Source organism: Adiantum capillus-veneris, chromosome 6 (genome assembly GCF_014529385.1).
Source record: "Adiantum capillus-veneris isolate H3 chromosome 6, ASM1452938v2, whole genome shotgun sequence".
NCBI classification, from domain to species: domain Eukaryota; kingdom Viridiplantae; phylum Streptophyta; class Polypodiopsida; order Polypodiales; family Pteridaceae; genus Adiantum; species Adiantum capillus-veneris.
In genome coordinates this window covers 105,401,432-105,420,223 of record NC_140936.1, presented here as the reverse complement: position 1 = coordinate 105,420,223, position 18,792 = coordinate 105,401,432, and the positions used below count along the sequence as shown (strand labels likewise).

The following is an 18,792-nucleotide window of genomic DNA, read 5'->3' as shown; positions in this document are numbered from 1 at the left end:
GATGGATGACCGAATCCAAGCATTGACACGTCTCCGCAACTTTGTTCCCGTTGGATCCTTCGACTTCTTGAAACCGCTACTGACAAAGCCTCCAAGCTAGTATGAGTCAAAGACCGCCGTCATCGTCGTTTTCCAAATGACATAACTCTTGCCATTGGATTGCCAGTATGTAGGGAAGGTGGGTAGAGTAGGGATCTTGATTGGTTGATCTCCCGCACCGGAGTAGAACTGCGACCAATCTCCCCAATCCTCGTCACTCTTTGTTCCTTCATCTGCAACTTCCTCACATCCACAATTGAGGAAAACTTGGGTATGTGAATCGGCTAGGACGGCCACAAACGGCACTAAACCAGCCCCAGGAGGGTGAAAAACAGCAACCACCACCCATATGCTCCTCTTTGTCATGAAAATTCTTCAGCGGATACTCGCAGAAATCACCAATCCGACTCGAGCACCGTGCCCTTGATACCACATCAACAGTGCGATGGAAAAGGTGAATAGGATGACTATCAAGTATGCAGCTGCGAGCACACATCCTCTTCATCACAGGTAGCCACCAAATCTCCTATCTACAGCGATCGAACTCCTCCGAATCAGCCTCCATAGCGGGCAGCCCTGTGTCCCTGATACCACATCAACAGTGCGATGGAAAAGGTGAATAGGATGACTATCAAGTATGCAGCTGCGAGAACACATCCTCTTCATCACAGGTCGCCACCAAATCTCCTATCCACAGCGATGGAACTCCTCCAAATCAGCCTCCATAGCGGGCAGCCCTGTGTACGGGCTAGTGCAACCACAGGGTGTTGTCCTCCTAGAGACATCGCATAACACACATGGCAAAAGAGAGAGAGTGAGATTGCAATGAGAAAATGCTGGAACTGTAAAATGTTATATAGAGTCAGAGCATAGAGAAAACACTAGAGAGAAATGAAATGAAAAGAAATGATATATTAACATCTTCAAGAGGCCAAAATGACCTACTGAGACCAAACCGTTACAACAGGTGAATCTGATACCATGTCTGAGACCAAACCGTTACAAATTGAAAGAAAGTGGCACAATCTGCTAACGCTAGAGAGAGAGAGAAATGAAATGAAATGTTATATTAACGTCTTCAAAAGGCCATAATGACCTATGAGACCCGAAAGTTACAAAGTGGTGGATCTGATACAAAGTCAGAGTAACAAAATAACCTAACAACAGTACAAAACAAAGATATCTACTATGGGGTCCTAAGTTGGTCGATGTGAGCCAAGCATAAAACTAAGCGGAAAAATTTGGGCGGCTTGTTGGGATGGCTGAATCACAAGAGATCTAGCATCGGTCATTGGCGAATCTCATCAATTTCCTCCATGGTTAGTAGTCTGACCGGGCGTCATGCATGCCTAGCCAACGTGCTCCGAATTTTCTGTCGTAGAACCCGTCGATGCTGTGTAGTTCTTCGCAGTCGTGGGCGCCTGGATTTCCCTAGTTCAATCACTCGGTCAATCAGTGCGCCTCTGCCGTCAGACGAGGGGGGGCTCTGTTGTGGGAGTGGCTCTTGCGGCTGTCCCGTGTCTGCTTTGAAGAAGTCTATGATCCGTCTTTGAGACTGGCTAGCCTCGCCATTCATCAGGCTATCTCTGTGTCTGCGCAGCTCGAGTAAGAACAAACCCAGACATCTCTGATCTTCGTATCCCATGACTCTTGAGAGTGGTCCAAAACCCTCTCTGAACAGGCAGTGGAAGCGACCTCGTATCTCGTAGTAGACAGGGCAGCGGCATGCATAGTGTAGCTCTGTCTCAGGTTCCGTGTTACAGAAGGGGCATGTCCTGTCCCCTCACTAGGATACACCTGTCCCTAAGCTTCTACAATCAAAACCCTCACTCTAGACCCATCTGCGGAAAACGCGTAGGATGACAGAGCAGAATTTTGAGAGTGCCCGAAACTGAAATTTATGAGTACTTATGCGTAGCTTATGTCGCCACGATTCTATAGACTACTAGCACGCAAAAAACAGACATCGTTTGATACACTTACGGCCACAAATAGCTCGTAGATGCGTCGACGTGTGCGCTTCGTCTCGCGTGGAAAGCTTGGCGTTGTCGCGTAGCTCTCCTCGAGCCTACAGCAATGGTGCAGTCGGATCTCCAATGTGTTGAGCGAGCCGGGCGTAGCGAGAGGATAAAGCTCACGCTCACTCTCTTTCTCTCTCTCACACAGTAGACGGCAGCACTAAATTTTTTATTATGATTAAAAGTCTTCCCTTTACAAAATGACCTAGGTACCTTATATACTAAGGCTACCTTAGGTTCAACCAAAAATGGGTTGAAAGGGTCAAATGGCTTTGTATTTACAATCTGGAAGTGCCATTGCACCCCGGCTTCTGAAACTAGAATAACTACTCATTACAAATGTCGTTTATATCCGTAGCATTTCATAACTCGCAAAAGATAAGACTTTGGTACGAAACTTGAGTTATGTTGTGTTGTTGACCCAGCGGTCGACAGTTGACCCAGCGGTCAACACTCTCCCTTCCGCCTTCATGTCGTCCCCGACATGACCTGATTGTCGATGGCGATGTGGTCTTTGCTCTCGTTTTGGCTTCATCTGTTGCACTGCTTGTAACTTTGTCGAACCACAATAAGAACTATGATCCATTAGAGCGGACATCTATCATCATAACCATTCATCTTTTGAGATCCTCGGATTACTTTTATGTCTGCTCTTCTTCATTGGGGACTTCTTTGTTCCTGTACAATCATGTTGTTAGTGTTGTCTGCAGCTTCGTTATCGTAGGCCATTCTTCGACTCGCCATTGAGGAGAAGTATGCTATGATCTGAAATTGGTGCTGCCAATTCATTTGTCAATTGATTTGAGTAGCATTTCCTTATTGTTGATGTAGAAGGAATATGTACAAGAGAATGGTGATAGGTGTCTTTAGATTAGGGTCTAAAACCTGTATGACCAAAGGGAAAAAAAACCCGATGGGAAAAAAAATGCCTTTGGTATACGCTCTTATTGGAGTTGAGCAGTTGAACGTGAAGTGCATGTTCATGAAAGGTGAGTGCTTGGGTGAAACACGGAAAGAGTGCCTGATGCAAGTGCCAATTATGGGACACTCTATATGCATATGAGAAATTTGTCAACAAAAGCATGCAATGTGAAAGAAGGAGATGATGGCTGTTTCGAGAAATAAATGTAGCACATGTGATATCAAAAGATGTCTCAATAGCTTCCACCTTTCCAAGAAGGGTTGTCGATGTAGAAGTTTCTCCACTCGTATCTCACTGTGCTCAGTACGTGAGTGTCTTTTGGACCTTCTCCTTCACTTCACCAGACTTAAGTACTTAGACTTCGACTCTTTTGCTCACCTATACCAGCATCGGCGACGCAACGTAAATATGCTCAACTCTTCCAGCTTGAGCAATACCTAGAATAGCTAAGACGCTTAGACCACAGAGAATATTACTTGAAGCTTTGGGACTAACACCTCACTCATTTTGTGGCTTAGCTACTCGACTCTGACTTTTATGACTTGTCGGTTGCCTGTTGATACTGCTTTGTGACAAGTTCTTCGGCTGTTGTAGTGGCTGTTGAGACATACTTCGTGAAGTTTCATCGTTTCCCTATACCTTCTTCTCTTTGTAGTGCTCAGGCTTCTCGTCAGTCTTTTCTTCATTTGGATTATGGATTTTTTATTTTTTCTTAATAATAAACAAAAAAAATCTTAAAACAACTCAACAAAAGAAAAATCATTCAAATAGAAATCTAAATGCTATGTACACTATACACATGTCCCTAGGGGCTCATATATGGATTTTGTCCCCATACTCCTCTATAACACTACTATGAGGGCATATACTCTAAATTTCGTCAAAAAATTATCACAATAAAACGCAAAAATTCAATGCATCTCACAAAACATTGCCCTCTCATAGTCATAATGTTAGGTCCGCATTCAGAATGCCTCCCCCCTTCCTATTTGGAGTCATCCTTTACGACAGGGTATCGCAAAGGGTATGTGTTGTGCTTGGGCAATTAAAAGTTGTGCCTATGTAGGCCTTGTAATGTAGCCCTATTATGCATACACAGTCAATGCATGGAAAAGATTTATGTTGCGCAAGATGTGGGTATAAGCAATTTGCTTATTGGCATTTGTTGGCGAGGCTTCCTATTCTAAGCAATGTAATGGTCTTTGAAGCTCCTGTATCGTTGCTTGATTGAAGCAACTTGCTCTCTTCTAATTGTACTGTAATCGTAGGAAGAATTGTAAGAATTCAAGCGGCGATGCACTGACAGCAGTTTTGTTGTTCTTCTTTGAGACCCATTTCTTTGCGATTCTTGGCTGTTTTGTTACTGACCCTCGTTTGGGAACCCATACTTGCCCGTGCTTCGTTTGTGTTTGAAGAGACTTCTTTGGGATCCACCTTTTTGTTGTGTGAGTCGACAGTGGTCTTTGCTTCAGCCCTTGTACGCTTGGTTGGTGACGGGATTCAAGCTTTGAAAGTTGATACTGTGGTTGTTTTGGAATCCAAATGAAGTCCTGACTTTTTTGTGCTTGAATCAACTTCTTTGGAGCCCAAACCTGAGTTGTGAAAGCTTGCGACTTTGTGATATTCTTACCTGTTCGTGCACGCTTTCCTTGTTTTTGTTTTGGTGTTGAATCTTGTGATTTGTCATTAGAGATCTTTGTCTTCTTGATCCATATCTGTTTTTGGCCGATCTTGCTTTTTGGTATCCAGATTTGTCGAGCTTTTTGGCTTTGACTTGTTGTCATGTTCTTTTGACCTGTCATGGTTGTTGCTGAAGGGGTTGGTGATAGTGATGGCCTGAGTTGATGATAGGGGATGTCGTAAGATTCATCACTATCGCTACTATCCTTAGCAAGGTTGACTTCTTGTACTTTCCCTTGATTTTTTGGCAGGTAGTGAAAAGTTACTGTCTGTTTGCTCGTGGGTGGTAGTTTCTTGGAGGACTTTTCTAACCCATTGATTAGAGCATTGTTAGCTCGTTGCTCTGGTCGTATTCCTCCTAGCTGAGTCTTTGCATCCTTATTAGGAGCCTTGTATGAGGATGCTTGTGGTGGTTGTGTCTTCACCGAGGACTTTGGAATCCACTTTTAATGCACTTTATTCGTGTAGCGATGACATTGATTCCCGGGTCGTTGATCTTCTGGAAGCTCTAAGTGTTCTACAGAGTCATAGAACTCGTCGTCTTCTTCATCTTTTGATTCTCCACATTTCTTTGTTTGCTCCTTATTTCGAGAGCTTGTTGATGTCTGTTTCTCTTCGTTTTCCTGGATTACACTCACTGCAAAATAAGGAACGACATCATAACCATTTTCATCACAAAACTTTGTTGTGGGAGCATCCCCTACGGCGCACACGTCCAGAGTAGCCAAGATGTGTTCCCATCCAAAAGGCTCTAACTCTTTTTCAGGAAATGATTCTGGGATATAGTCCATATCCTCTATAACCCGCTCTAGGATACATTCCTCAAGTTTCAAGCTACCACATTGTGAAGCTCCACACATCCACAGTTCTTTAGGCTTACCTGACCAAGCTGGAAGTTCTGATCCTGCTACTGTGGCGGAATCAAACTCCTTAACCGGTGTTCTCATCACATCCCTATAGCTATGGTCCCTCAAGTTCATCTTTGTTATGGTTTCCATATGTCTCAAGTATATATGGTCATAACCCCAATCTTGGACCATTTTCAATTGTCGCATGAATGGTCTTCCCAGAATGATGTCATAGTTGTTCTTCTTGCCAAAGTCAACAGCAGCAAAAGTGTGTTCATATTCAATGCCACAAGAAGTAACAAGTACTTTTTCTAGCAGTCCTAGGGGCTTTTCCTTGTGTCCGTCTGCAAGCTGCAGGGTCATTCGTGTGGATATCAAGGCAGGTTTCCCCATTTTTTCCAAACCTCTTTGGTTGCAATGGCCACACCAGCTCCACTATCAAGGATTGCCATGGTTTTTACATTATTGAATTCCATAGGAAGGGTGGTGTTTCCATCTTCTCCCTCGTAATACTCGCCTACTTTGTTTAATGGCACTAGCCTAGTATTTAGTTGAGGCATTTCAAGCTCTTTGATGCCTTCCTCGATTTGAGTCATTGGGGTTTTTACACCAAATTTCTCTAGACATTTACCCACATTAGCCCACATGTTTAGTCTTATTTTGAGCAACTCGGCTAACATTATTGTACAGGAGACTGGGGTAGATAGAATATCTACTAGCCCCTTTGAATCGATGGCCTTGTTGGGAGACAGTCTCTGTGATGGGACTGCAACCACATCTGACTTGGTCTCGTACTCTCCCGTATAGGACGGTAGTGTTCTTAGCGAATGGGGTTGACTATCCATAGATTGTACAGATCCTTTGTCGCCCCAATACGATCGCACGTCTAGATTCATTTGAGATCCTTTCTCAAATTCCTCTATTGGTGGTAGAAACACTCCTAGTTCATCAGCAGTCTTGTCTACTCGTCTTCTTAGGTCATCGGCTTTATTGGCCTCTGACTTGTTTCCACAATTCGTCAAGACCATCTATCTCTTTACAATCCTCAGGTATAGCTTGGTGAAATCCCTCGGAAGACTTATCCGTGGTATTCAGTACTATCCTTGGTTCTAATGCTGGGTCTTTGAGGTTTGGTCTGTGCTCATGACTAGAATCTGGCTCTTTTAGTTCCTGGTTTGGTGGGATTACTTGTGTAGACATGACACGGATCACATCCTCAAGTTTTGCAACTGGTGGTTCTAGTAAAGCTGGGGCTGTTTGAATCATTTTCTGGCACATTTCAAACCTTTGCTTTTCTAGTTCCGCATAGGGATATGTCATCCACCGGTGTTCTTGGGTTTGGTTGTTTTTGAGCCTCACATCATAGGCTTTCAAAAGGGCATCTAATGTCTCATTAACCTTCTCTGCCAACACAGATCCTCCTGAACTAGCACTTCTCGGTTTCTCATCCGTGGATGGTTCTTCTAGAGGTTTAACCATCTGTGTAAGAGAAGGTGTCTCCTTTTCCTCATGTTGTTTTATCTTCTTCTCACCTTCGGTAAGCTTCTCAGCTAGGGATTTTTGCTCTCGTTCCCTGCGTGCTTTCATCCTAGTCTTTCTAGCTTTCCAACTATTTCGTTTGCTCTTGGTTTTCTGACTACGTACGTCAGTCTTTGGTCCATCATCTGTCTTTGGACTCGTGTCACTTTCCGTGTTCTTTGTCTCTGGATTCTCATCAACTTTCTTTTGAGCTTGTGCTCTCGTAACTACTTGAACTGGTACAACATTTTCATTTTCTGAGCTACTAGGGAGCTGAACAATCCCTAATACATTTGTCGTGATTTTCCTGATTTGGTTTGGTTTTTTGGGCAATCGAGGATCAAGTGAGTGATGCCACACTCAAGACAATAGGCATTTACTTCAGTGATCTCCGTATGAGGACATTGTTTGATCAAGTGGTTGTCACGACTTTTGTGACAATCTATCTCTGGTTGAGGAGATTCTTTTAGCATTTCCTCTTGGCTATAAGCAAGCTTCGACCTAGATAAGCCGTTATTTGCAATGAATCGCAATGTCCTTTCGTCCATTTCATACCTTTTTTCGTTCGACTGAAACCCAGGAGGTGGAGGTTGTACCGGCCTCACCACTCCATGTGTTGCTCTCACATTTTGTTGCTCTTAAGGGTAGTACTCACTTTGGTTGCTATACCACATTGTAGCTGGTACTGGAGTTGGTTTATTGGAGGCTTCCATCATTGGCATGTATCTCATGTCTACCTGCATTCTAGCACCTGGCAGCAGAGGTTGTTGTCCTAAGACAAGCTGTGGCCTTAAAACTCCTACTGGTCTTGGTGCATTCTTCGTAATGTATCTAGGTGGAGTAGGTGCTTCTGGAACAGGTTGTACATACCTCTCCCTAGCATTTTCCATGCTATAATAGCACTCTTCCCCCGTATGGTTCGTCCATTTTCTCTCAATTTCACACCACTCCGGCTCTCCCGAATCAGACCTTACAAGAGGAATCAACCCCTTGACCAAGTCGTCGATAAGCTTTTCTTGATCAATAGGTGTCGTTGGCTTAGCAATGGACTCACTTATCTGTGAAACACTGTGCTAAGAGGATGTGTCATCTCCTTGACTCTTTAAGTCCTTTTCTTTGTATGCCTCACAGTTATCCACTAGATAAAGAGCTTCTTTGATCAACTCGTTTAGCGTCATCCTCCTTATCATATGCAGATCCTTCTGAAGGCCCGCATGTCTCATTCCCTGGATAAAGATCAGCATCAGTCGTGCTTGCGTAGGTAATTCCGCTCTCGGACAGAGCTTAACATATCTCTTGAGTCGTAATAATGCTTTGCGTACTGATTCATTCTCTTTCTGTTTGAATCTATGGATTTGCGAGACCGTGTTGTGAGCAATGCCTTTTGGCGAGAATTCTTCAATAAACTCCTCAAACAGCTCATCTAGGGTCTCAAAATCCCATTTTTCCACCGAGTCGAACCATGTAGCTGCATCATCTTCTACAGTCAATCCAAATCCCGCAAACTGTGTCGCAAAATCTGAAACTTCCTCTGCTCTAATCACTCTTCTAAAAGCCGTTACGTGATCTCTCGGATCTTTATCTCCGGAGTATTTTCTGTTTACCCATTTCTGGACTTGGGATGGTCTAACTCGTCGATTGTCTACAAGTCTAACCAAAGACTCTCCCAATCCTTCTCTCGTTATCGCTCTTGAAGGGAATCCTGGTGGCTCTCTTCTTGGAATTCCTATAGGAATTCTCGTTGCAGGAGCGACTCACACACCCATGAAGTGCATGCAAACACTACCTAGATCAACATAATGTCAATCGAGGACACAGATGACACGATAAGCACACGGAGGAAATCTCTTTAGCTTGTCAGGCTGAGACCATCCTACACATACAACACTCTGGAAGGCCAACTAAACCACAATCAAGAACCTCACTGCTCTCAACTACACCACCTAGCCGCATACACACATACGGAAGGTAACTGACCTAATCATGCCAGATTCGTACGAAACTAAAGATACACCATCCCCTCACTAGGATATACCTGTCCCTAAGCATCTACACTCAAAACCATAACTCTAAACCCATCTGCGGAAAACGTGTAAGATGATAGAGCAGAATTTTGAAAGTGCCCGAAACTGAAGTTTATGAGTACCAATGCGTAGCTTATGTCGCCACGATTCTATAGACTACTAGCATGCAAAAAACAGACATCGTTTGATACACTTACGGCCACAAATAGCTCGTAGATGCGTCGGCGTGTGCGCTTCGTCTCACGTGGAATGCTTGGCGTTGTCGCGTAGCTCTCCTCGAGCCTACAGCAATGGTGCAGTCGGATCTCCAATGTGTTGAGCGAGCCGGGCGTAGCTAGAGGATAAAGCTCACGCTCACTCTCTTTCTCTCTCACACACAGTAGACGGCAGTGCTAAAGTTTTGATTATGATTAAAGTCTCTTCTTTACAAAATGACGTAGGTACCTTATATACTAAGGCTACCTTAGGTTTAACCAAAAATGGGATTAAAAGGGTCAAATGGCTTTGTATTTACAATTTGGAAGTGCCATTGCACCCCCGCTTCTGAAACTAGAATAACTACTCATTACAAATGACGTTTATAGCCATAATCCGCAGCATTTCATAACTCGCAAAAGATAAGACTTTGGTACGAAACTTGAGTTATGTTGTGTTGTTGACCCAGCGGTAACCACTCCCCCCTTCCACGTTCATGTCGTCCCCGACATGACCTCATTGTCGATGGTGATGTGGTCTTTGCTGTCGTTTTGGCTTCATCTGTTGCACTGCTTGTAACTTTGTCGAACCACAACAAGAACTATGATCCCATTAGAGCGGACATCTATCATCATAACCATTCATCTTTTGAGATCCTCTGATTACTTTTATGTCTACTCTTCTTCATTGGGGACTTCTTTGTTCGGTGCAATCATGTTGTTAGTGTTGTCTACAGCTTTGTCACTGTAGGCCATCCTTCGACCCGTCATTGAGGAGAAGTACGCTATGATCTGAAATTGGTGCTCCAATTCATTTGTCAATTGATTTGAGTAGCATTTCCTTATTGTTGATGTAGAAGGAATATGTACAAGAGGATGGTGATAGGTGTCTTTAGATTAGGGTCTAAAACCTGGATGTCCAAAGGGAAAAAACCCGGTGGGAAAAAAAATGCCTTTGGTATACGCTCTTATTGGAGTTGAGCAGTTGAACGTGAAGTACATGTTCATGAAAGGTGAGTGCTTGGGTGAAACACGGAAAGAGTGCCTGATGCAAGTGCCAATTATGGGACACTCTATATGCATATGAGAAATTTGTCAACAAAAGCATGCAATGTGAAAGAAGGAGATGATGGGTGTTTCGAGGAATAAATGTAGCACATGTGACATCAAAAGATGTCTCAATAGCTTCCACCTTTCCAAGAAGGGTTTTCGATGTAGAAGTTTCTCCACTCGTATCTCATTGTGCTCAGTACGTGAGTGTCGTTTGGACCTTCTCCTTCGCTTCACCAGACTTAAGTACTTAGACTTCGACTCTTTTGCTCACCTATACCAGCATCGGCGACACAACGTAAATATGCTCAACTCTTCCAGCTTGAGCAATACCTAAAATAGCTAAGACGCTTAGACCACAGAGAATATTACTTGAAGCTTTGGGACTAACACCTCACTCATTTTGTGGCTTAGCTACTCGACTCTGACTTTTATGACTTGTCGGTTGCATGTTGACACTGCTTTGTGACAAGTTCTTCGCTGTTGTAGTGGCTGCTGAGACATACTTCGTGAAGTTTCATCGTTTTCCTGTACCTTCTTCTCTTTGTAGTGCTCAGGCCTCTCGTCAGTCCTTTTTTCATGTGGTTTATGGATTTTTTTTATTTTTTCTTAATAATAAACAAAAAAAATCTTAAAACAACTCAACAAAAGAAAAATCATTCAAATAGAAATCTAAATGCTATGTACACTATACACATGTCCCTAGGGGCTCATATATGGATTTTGTCCCCATACTCCTTTATAACACTACTATGAGGGCATATACTCTAAATTTCGTCAAAAAATTATCACAATAAAACGCAAAAATTCAATGCATCTCACAAAACATTGCCCTCTAATAGTCATAATGTTAGGTCCGCATTCAAAATACCTCCCCCCTTCCTATTCGGAGTCATCATTTACGACAGGGTATCGCAAAGGGTATGTGTTGTGCTTGGGCAATTAAAAGTTGTGCCTATGCAGGCCTTGTAATGTAGCCCTATTATGCATACACAGTCAATGCATGGAAAAGATTTATGTTGTGCAAGATGTGGGTATAAGCAATTTGCTTATTGGCATTTGTTGGCGAGGCTTCCTATTCTAAGCAATGTAATGGTCTTTGAAGCTCCTGTATCGTTGCTTGATTGAAGCGACTTGCTCTCTTCTAACTGTACTGTAATCGTAGGAAGAATTGTAAGAATTCAAGCGACGATGCACTGACAGCAGTTTTGTTGTTCTTCTTTGGGACCCATTTCTTTGCGATTATTGGTTGTTTTGTTGCTGCCTCTCGTTTGGGAACCCATACTTGCCCGTGCTTCGTTTGTGTTTGAAGAGACTTCTTTGGGATCCACCTTTTTGTTGTGTGAGTCAACAGTGGTCTTTTCTTCAGCCCTTGTACGCTTGGTTGGGGACGGGATTCACGCTTTGAAAGTTGATATTGTGGTTGTTTTGGAATCCAAATGAATTCCTGACTTTTTTGTGCTTGAATCAACTTCTTTGGAGCCAATGAGCACACCACTATGATCAACACATCAAGGAGAAGCTGGGGTGAAAATTTCAAGTCATTCTGAGCAAAAAGACATCCTACGCGTAGGATGTCTCAAGGCCATTTTTAGGTCCAAATGAAATTCTGAGCATACCATTGTGTTGCTTAGACTTGAGGGGACTCTCTGGACCAAATTTTGTTAAATTCTGAGCATATAGACATCCTACGCGTAGGATGTCTCCAGACCAGTTTTAGGGTCCAACTGTAATTTTGACCATACATGAGTGTTCATAGTGTCACAGAGATCCCAAATCTTCTTTTAAAATTGAATTTGGACTCATTTTGACTAGTCTAAACTGCATTTCACTATTTTGGCCGTAACTTTCACAAACGGTATCGGATCGGAAAAGTTTTTATATCAAAACGTAGCCTTAGAGCGGCTCTACAGATCTTAGAGCAAAACTTGAACTAAATGTATGCCAACGACAACCATTTAGTTCAACTTTGAAAAAAACATCGTTTAAGGCCTCAAAATGCATCCGCAAATTAGGGGTGTCTAAAAGCGACAATTTGCGAGAATTGTGACGAAACGGTTGCGGTTTTGGACATAGTTTCTACTTTTCCCTAGCCAAAGAACTTGAACACAGTGGACTAAGTCTACTTGAACCAAGCAAAAGCTCTTAAGCCCAGAAATCATGTCTACCCTAGATTCAAACGCAGCTTACACAAGCTTGGAGATCCCGACGATAGAAGAATATCCTCCCACAATGGATCTTCCAAACTTGCAATTGATAAAGATCCATCTTGTTGAGAGAGTTTGGATGATTGGTCATGAGAGTGAAGGACTATATAGATACATTGACGACAATGAGGTCAATCTTTATAGGTGCTCAAATCCATACCTAGAAGAGATAACGGATTACAAGCTCTTATATGTCTACACATACGGAGCCGACTGTCAATGGAGATCTATAGTTGTCGACAAGTATGGATGAGAATACAGAGTTGTAGAAAGCATAAATCCACAGACTGTACTAGAAAGAGAGAGAGAGAGAGAGAGAGAGAGAGAGATCCCAAAACACTGGCTCACTGCTATCCATCAACGAAATGTGTCAAGAGGGGTGGGCGTGGGTCCCTATATAGATACTCCCTCAACTTTCCCAACCCAATAAAATAGGGTGCTTGGAATAAAATGCCACGTCACCATAAGTGTAGATACCTAGCATAACCATGCCAATTGGCAGTTGGCACAATTATGCCACTACTAGATAACCTAAAAGTAAAAAACTATAGTATACGGAAACTCGCCCCGGTCCCCCCGCCCCCCCCCACCCCCACCCCCCCCCCCCCCCCCCCCCCGCCCCCCAGGAATAGGGATCCTACCTCATGCCAGCCTACCAAGTGGGTACATACATGGCTCGTACCACAGAAAAAGGTACAGTTACCTAAAATACGGCCTAGCACGGCCACAAAACAGCCCCCACTCCCTAATCTACTCTTGGAAGATACCGGAGTCACCACCAGATAGAAGATGAAACTCTAACAATTCCACATCACTCCCACATGAGACCTAGAGGCCAGAATACTATGACACCTCCCGCTATCTCACCCAGATTCTTACTGCCAAACACTAAAAAGGCAGCAACAAACCAGCCCCAGTTTTGACTACTTTTTGGCAAGCAATCGCGGAGGTAATTATATGGGAGCATGGAGTTTCTTGTATCATCATTCCCTCAAGTTTCATAAAGTTATGTGCGATGAAAACGGATTAATGCGCAAAACAATGCATCAGCCATGTATTTTTCTGATTTCCACAATGAATGATACATAAACATCACCCACATTGTTGCACATCACAAATGCAAGGACCTATATAGCAGGATAACATTACGCACTGAAAATCAGGTTTTAGAGAGTTTACAGCTGCAAAAAGAGCATGCCACATAGAAGAGGAGTGCGGGAGCGCATTCTAATGAATGCAAACACCAACTGGGGGAGCTTCGTAGCTGTGTAAACCTATGAAAAATTTCCAAAAATCAGCCAGAAACTGATTTAGGTGCCCCTAAGCTGTCCCTCCTGCCTCAAGCAAGTAGCTCTTTGTCCACTTACCCGTAGCAAGAGCTTCAGAGAAAACGAAAGAAAATCAAATAAATAAAAGCAAAATAAAATACGTAGACACCAGGATACACCTCCTAGTGACACCAGAGCACCCATGAGCCAATCAACCCCATTTTTTCCAGGTTGTTTCCGTGGGTATACTCACTCCCGCTCCTGTCTCTAAGATAACCAGGAAGTTTTTTTGCCTTCACACTCCACCGGCAAGGTGGCATTTCCCTTGGAATATCATCATCCTTGTAGGAGATTTTGCGGATAGGAACAAGCTTTCGTCTCTTCCTTGGAACAGGCTTGAGAAACTCTTTATTGAGGCCATGCTCAGTGCAATATTTTGTGACCAGGTCAGCCTGCGAAAGATCCAGATTAGGATGCACTTTAAGCAGATCCAGAGGTAAGACACATGTCACTGGTGCGGACAGTACAACCTGCATGTGTGTGGTTCCTTCTCGGGGTTTGAGGCGGGAGCCATAGATGGAACTGACACCACATCAGATTTTACTGAGTGCTGGCATGACAGTTCCAGACAGACAGCTGACATGGCAGTTCCATACAGACAGCTGACTGCTGACATGGCAGGTTGTACAGATGTAGTGATGACGGGACAGACTGTACGGAAGCAGCTGATGTGGCAGACCAACAGAGATGCTATCAAAGTTTCTTTCACTGGACGAGCTGTTTTTGGCAATTGCATTGGTGATTGCTTTTGGCAACCAGGAGCTACATAAGCAAGGCCAGAGTGCCAATAACGACCTTGTTTGATCCATTGGCAATTCGAGAACCACCAGAAGCTGGTCCCATTCTCATTAGCAGTACATATGGTTTGATGATGTGGCTAATGTTGAGGGTTCGGTAGTAGCTTTTCCTCACTCTTCTCTTGGGATAATAGATATGGATTGGGATCTATCATCATAAGATTTGGGCTATTATTAATACCATGGCTATTCTACCTTCATGTGCTGAGAACTTGAGAGATGGCAACTTAAAGGACCTCAGTACCTATCTAGCATGCATAATCTCACATGCATGTGCAGCACATAAAACCCTATTAAATCTCATGTTGCTTTCACGAAGTGCATATACAAGGCTCAAAAATTGTAAAAAACAGCTCGAGCCATTTGCAATTGTATGTTTGTGTACAAGAAAGTAAGACAAAAAGGAGAAAATCCTTTTAAGATGCAAGTAATTGCTTCCAATCTAATCAGTACTAGCTTTACCTGTACATACAACCCAACCAAAACAGTAGTGGTCAGACCAGCGACAGCACCAATACTTATCAAGGCAGTGATAAATGGCAGGCCTCGTTCAGTAAAGGCTTCAGCCAAGGGGGCATCACCAGCTAAACTTTGGTAGGGAACCATTCCCGTGATCACCAAGCATACTCCGACATAAAGAAGTGCACAAACGATAAGGCTGACAAGTATTCCAATTGGCAGATCCCTCTGTCCTAAGCAAGAAACAGTAGTGCTACGAGTCAAGATATTGTAATAATTAATTGCTAAAATGCATTCAGAAGTAACTGCAGTTTTCTTGTCACCTTTGGCCTTCTGCTTTCTTCTGCTGAATTGGCGACTGCATCAAAACCAACATACGCAAAGTAAGCGACTGTAGCTCCAGTCACAATTGCTGGTACACCATTAGGGGCAAATGGAGTCCAGTTTGCTGTGTCGACCTCAAATGCACCAAGTACAATAACAACAAGAACAATCACTACCTGCTCTCAAACAAAAACAGAACCACACTTAGTATAATTTATTTACAGTCTAATCAAAATGCATTTCTGGAGTTATACTTGAAATTATGTCTGCAAGCCAGCAGATAAATGAGAACAATCCACAATCAATACTCACAAAATTTATATGCATGGCTCATCGTTCACACTAGCCGCTCATGGCAACAATCAACCATTCATAAATTTACACGTCATGTGCATGATAGGTAAAGCTTTGTCATCTGCCTTATCTTACCACACACATATTTACAAGCATGCGCTAGAAGTTGGATCAAGCACCTCAAAGAATATGGGCAAGGATTAGCAGCAATATATACAGCCTACTCTTGTCTGAAATCACTGAATTGTTTCAAGCATCAAAAAACAATATGTCAACACCATATCTTTAACCAGATTAGGAGCTTTAAGACACACATGACAATAGAGCACCCCAGGTACTCATTTAATCGTCCCTTTCTTTTCAGCTCCTTTAATACACACAGTGGCACAATATGGCATGGAATGCATGCTAAAAAGGGGAAAAACTAGGCAACATGGACACCTACCGATTTGAGCTTTCCAAAAAAAGTTCTTTAAACAGCTATCCAAAATTCCTTGCATGCCTTTTTCCTTTCCTCTATTGCTTTTGACAAGTTATTCTTGCAAATAGATTTTCTGATGATTTGAGTGGGTTCACCATCTTAAGACAAAATGTCATACTTCTATGAGATTCCCAACATTTTCATCTCTCCAATGCAAAACGCTTCTTTAAGCCTGTTGCAAGCATGTCAATGTAGGTTACCATGCCTGGAAATTTTGTACATAGAAAGATTGTTGGCAATTGCCTTTGTCCCACAGCTCTCTTTCTTGTGCTTGATTTTTCTCTCATATTTTCATAAGTGCGTTAAAATATAGCGTGAGAAAAATCTATGAAAGAAAGTACGTAGGAGAGGGGGCAACAGAGCTACACAAAGGTAGCCATTTGCCAAGAGTAGTGTCAACTTACACAGGTGTCCGGAATAAGGTGCAACAAGTTCACCACTCTCTGGTACAGAAGTGTGCTCATGACTAGTTTAGCAAATGGACTTCAAGTCTATTGGAAAGAGCCCACTCTTCCACCCACAAGCCATCTGGAACTTCAGGGGACTCCAACACTATGTCTTATCTTGATCATCCCTAGCCGCACCTACCTTGGCCTTCAACAAAGTGCCAAGAGAACAATTATTGTTCCTAATAGATCTTGTTGACTGCAAGATTCCGGGCTCGGTCAAAAGGCCAATGCTTTGATACCAAGTTAAAACAGTACACAGCAAGAATCAAGAAAAGAGATTAGGAAAGAGAGTGCGGCTGAAAATTAGCAAGGCGGTCATGGACTGAAGTAGTAAGATTTACGAGAAACGAGTATGCAATGAATGAGCGTTACAAATGCAAGGAGGCCAGACAGTTCACCCATGACCTGGTCTAGGTCTAGGATCACACTCCATGAGTTGGTAAGAGCCCGTCTAGATGGGAATGCGATATTAAAAAGATGAACAAGTTTAGTTTTCATTCGTTTTTCACAGTCCAATTTCATTACCATGTATGTCTCTATTGCCATGTTTTTTGTAACTTTGCTTTTGCAAAACGATTTCTAAAGGGTTGAAAACAAAGACTTGCTTACTGAAAGCATCAAGAAAACAAAGAGGTAGGAGCCCTAAAATAACTGAGGGTGACGGATAAGATCCATATCAAACAAAAAACACCATGCTCTGCATACATATAGGCTGTCAACTTTTGAGCTTCATTCCAATAAAAAGATAATCCATGCGATGTTGCCTGTTATTGAGTAATTGTGAGCAGGTCACTAACGAAATCGGTGATACTCCTGCTAAGAGACAGGTCCCACGTTATAATCTTCCACATGACGTCTAGAGATAGCTCAAGGGCAAGGGAAGGGTGCTTTCAATAAGAGAGAATGTAGCAGCCACTAGTATTTATAGACACAGATAGGCCTGCACACTGACCCAGAAGCCAATGAAATGTAAGACAAAAAGATGTTCAACAAAATTTGGCCTTACATGAGTGAAGAGAATTTTCTTCCCAAAAATGTAACTAAATGATTACTGAATGAAGCAGTTGAAGCTGGAATGTTCAACAAAGAAGAGAAGCCCTTCTGCTAGGACTGAATTATGTAAACAGAAAAGTTGAATATCTTTACATGTTCAAAATAATTCACACATTTAGAAAGTATGTTAATGCTGACAGGGCAAGTGAATGACTCTTTTACCTTTGTGACTGTCATGACAGCATTCACTGCAGCAGATTCCCGAACTCCTTGACAAAGTACAGTTGTCAATACCAGCAGGATGATAGGAGCTAGCACATTAATAGAAAAGAATCCACCGAAAAATGTTTTCCCTCCAGGCCCAAACCATACAGGTATTTGTCCAGATAAAGCAGGAATCAGCTCCAAAAGATTGACCAAATACCCTGCCAAACTGCGTGTAATGCTTGCAGCACCAATATGATAGTCGACCATGAGCTGACAGAAAACCATAAATGCTACTAACTCATTGAAAGCACTGTACGCATAAAGATAAGCCCCCCCCACAAGAGCTGGGAAACGAGAAGCAAGTTCTGCATAGCACAATGCATTTGCTACACAAGCCAAACCAGCCAACGCAAAGCTTACAGTAACCCCTGCATGACACAAGTGGTAAAACACGTGAAACCTTGTAGCAGAAAGTAGCCATACATTATCAAGAATTGCCCCAAAAATAACAAAGTAGCACAGCTCTGAGAAAGTGGAGTCTTGAAATTTTTACTAAACGATGAGAACAGTGTCAGATAGCGGTACAGTACAAGCAATCTGAGGCGCCAACAGTATGAGAAAAGGGAAGAACCAAGTACGAATGGGAAAAAGAAAGCGTGCAGCAACTGCGACGCGGGGGGCCGGGGGCCGGGGGCCGGGGGGGGGGGGGGGGGGGGGGGGGGGGGAGATACACAAGTGGATCGCCTCAAGACTGGGACCATGAGGTGGTGGGAGGACTATGGATCACATGGGCTGAGTTTCAGCGCTTGGCTTTCTATGTTCTTAGCCGACTCTGCTCCCTACCTTCTACCGTCCCAACCCCGTTACCCATTCCTCTTCATATTTCCACATTACTATGTACAGATCATGGTACGAGATGTAGAGGCCCTCTCCATGTGAGTGACACTACAGCTACACAGG

At 43.1% G+C, this 18,792-nt stretch overlaps 1 protein-coding gene across 1 annotated transcript in view; it reads right to left on the bottom strand.

The window, feature by feature from the left end:
- The window catches only part of CAT9 (cationic amino acid transporter 9), a 128,889-nt gene that overhangs the window by 77,447 nt on the left and 32,650 nt on the right, over window positions 1–18,792 (bottom strand). Inside the window, exons 2-4 of the mRNA XM_086514600.1 lie at window positions 17,848–18,260; window positions 15,408–15,584; window positions 15,088–15,312 (exon numbers count right to left, since the gene is read on the bottom strand). Coding sequence (XP_086370726.1) covers window positions 15,088–15,312; window positions 15,408–15,584; window positions 17,848–18,260 — 815 coding nt within the window. The remainder of the gene's footprint in view (window positions 1–15,087; window positions 15,313–15,407; window positions 15,585–17,847; window positions 18,261–18,792) is intronic.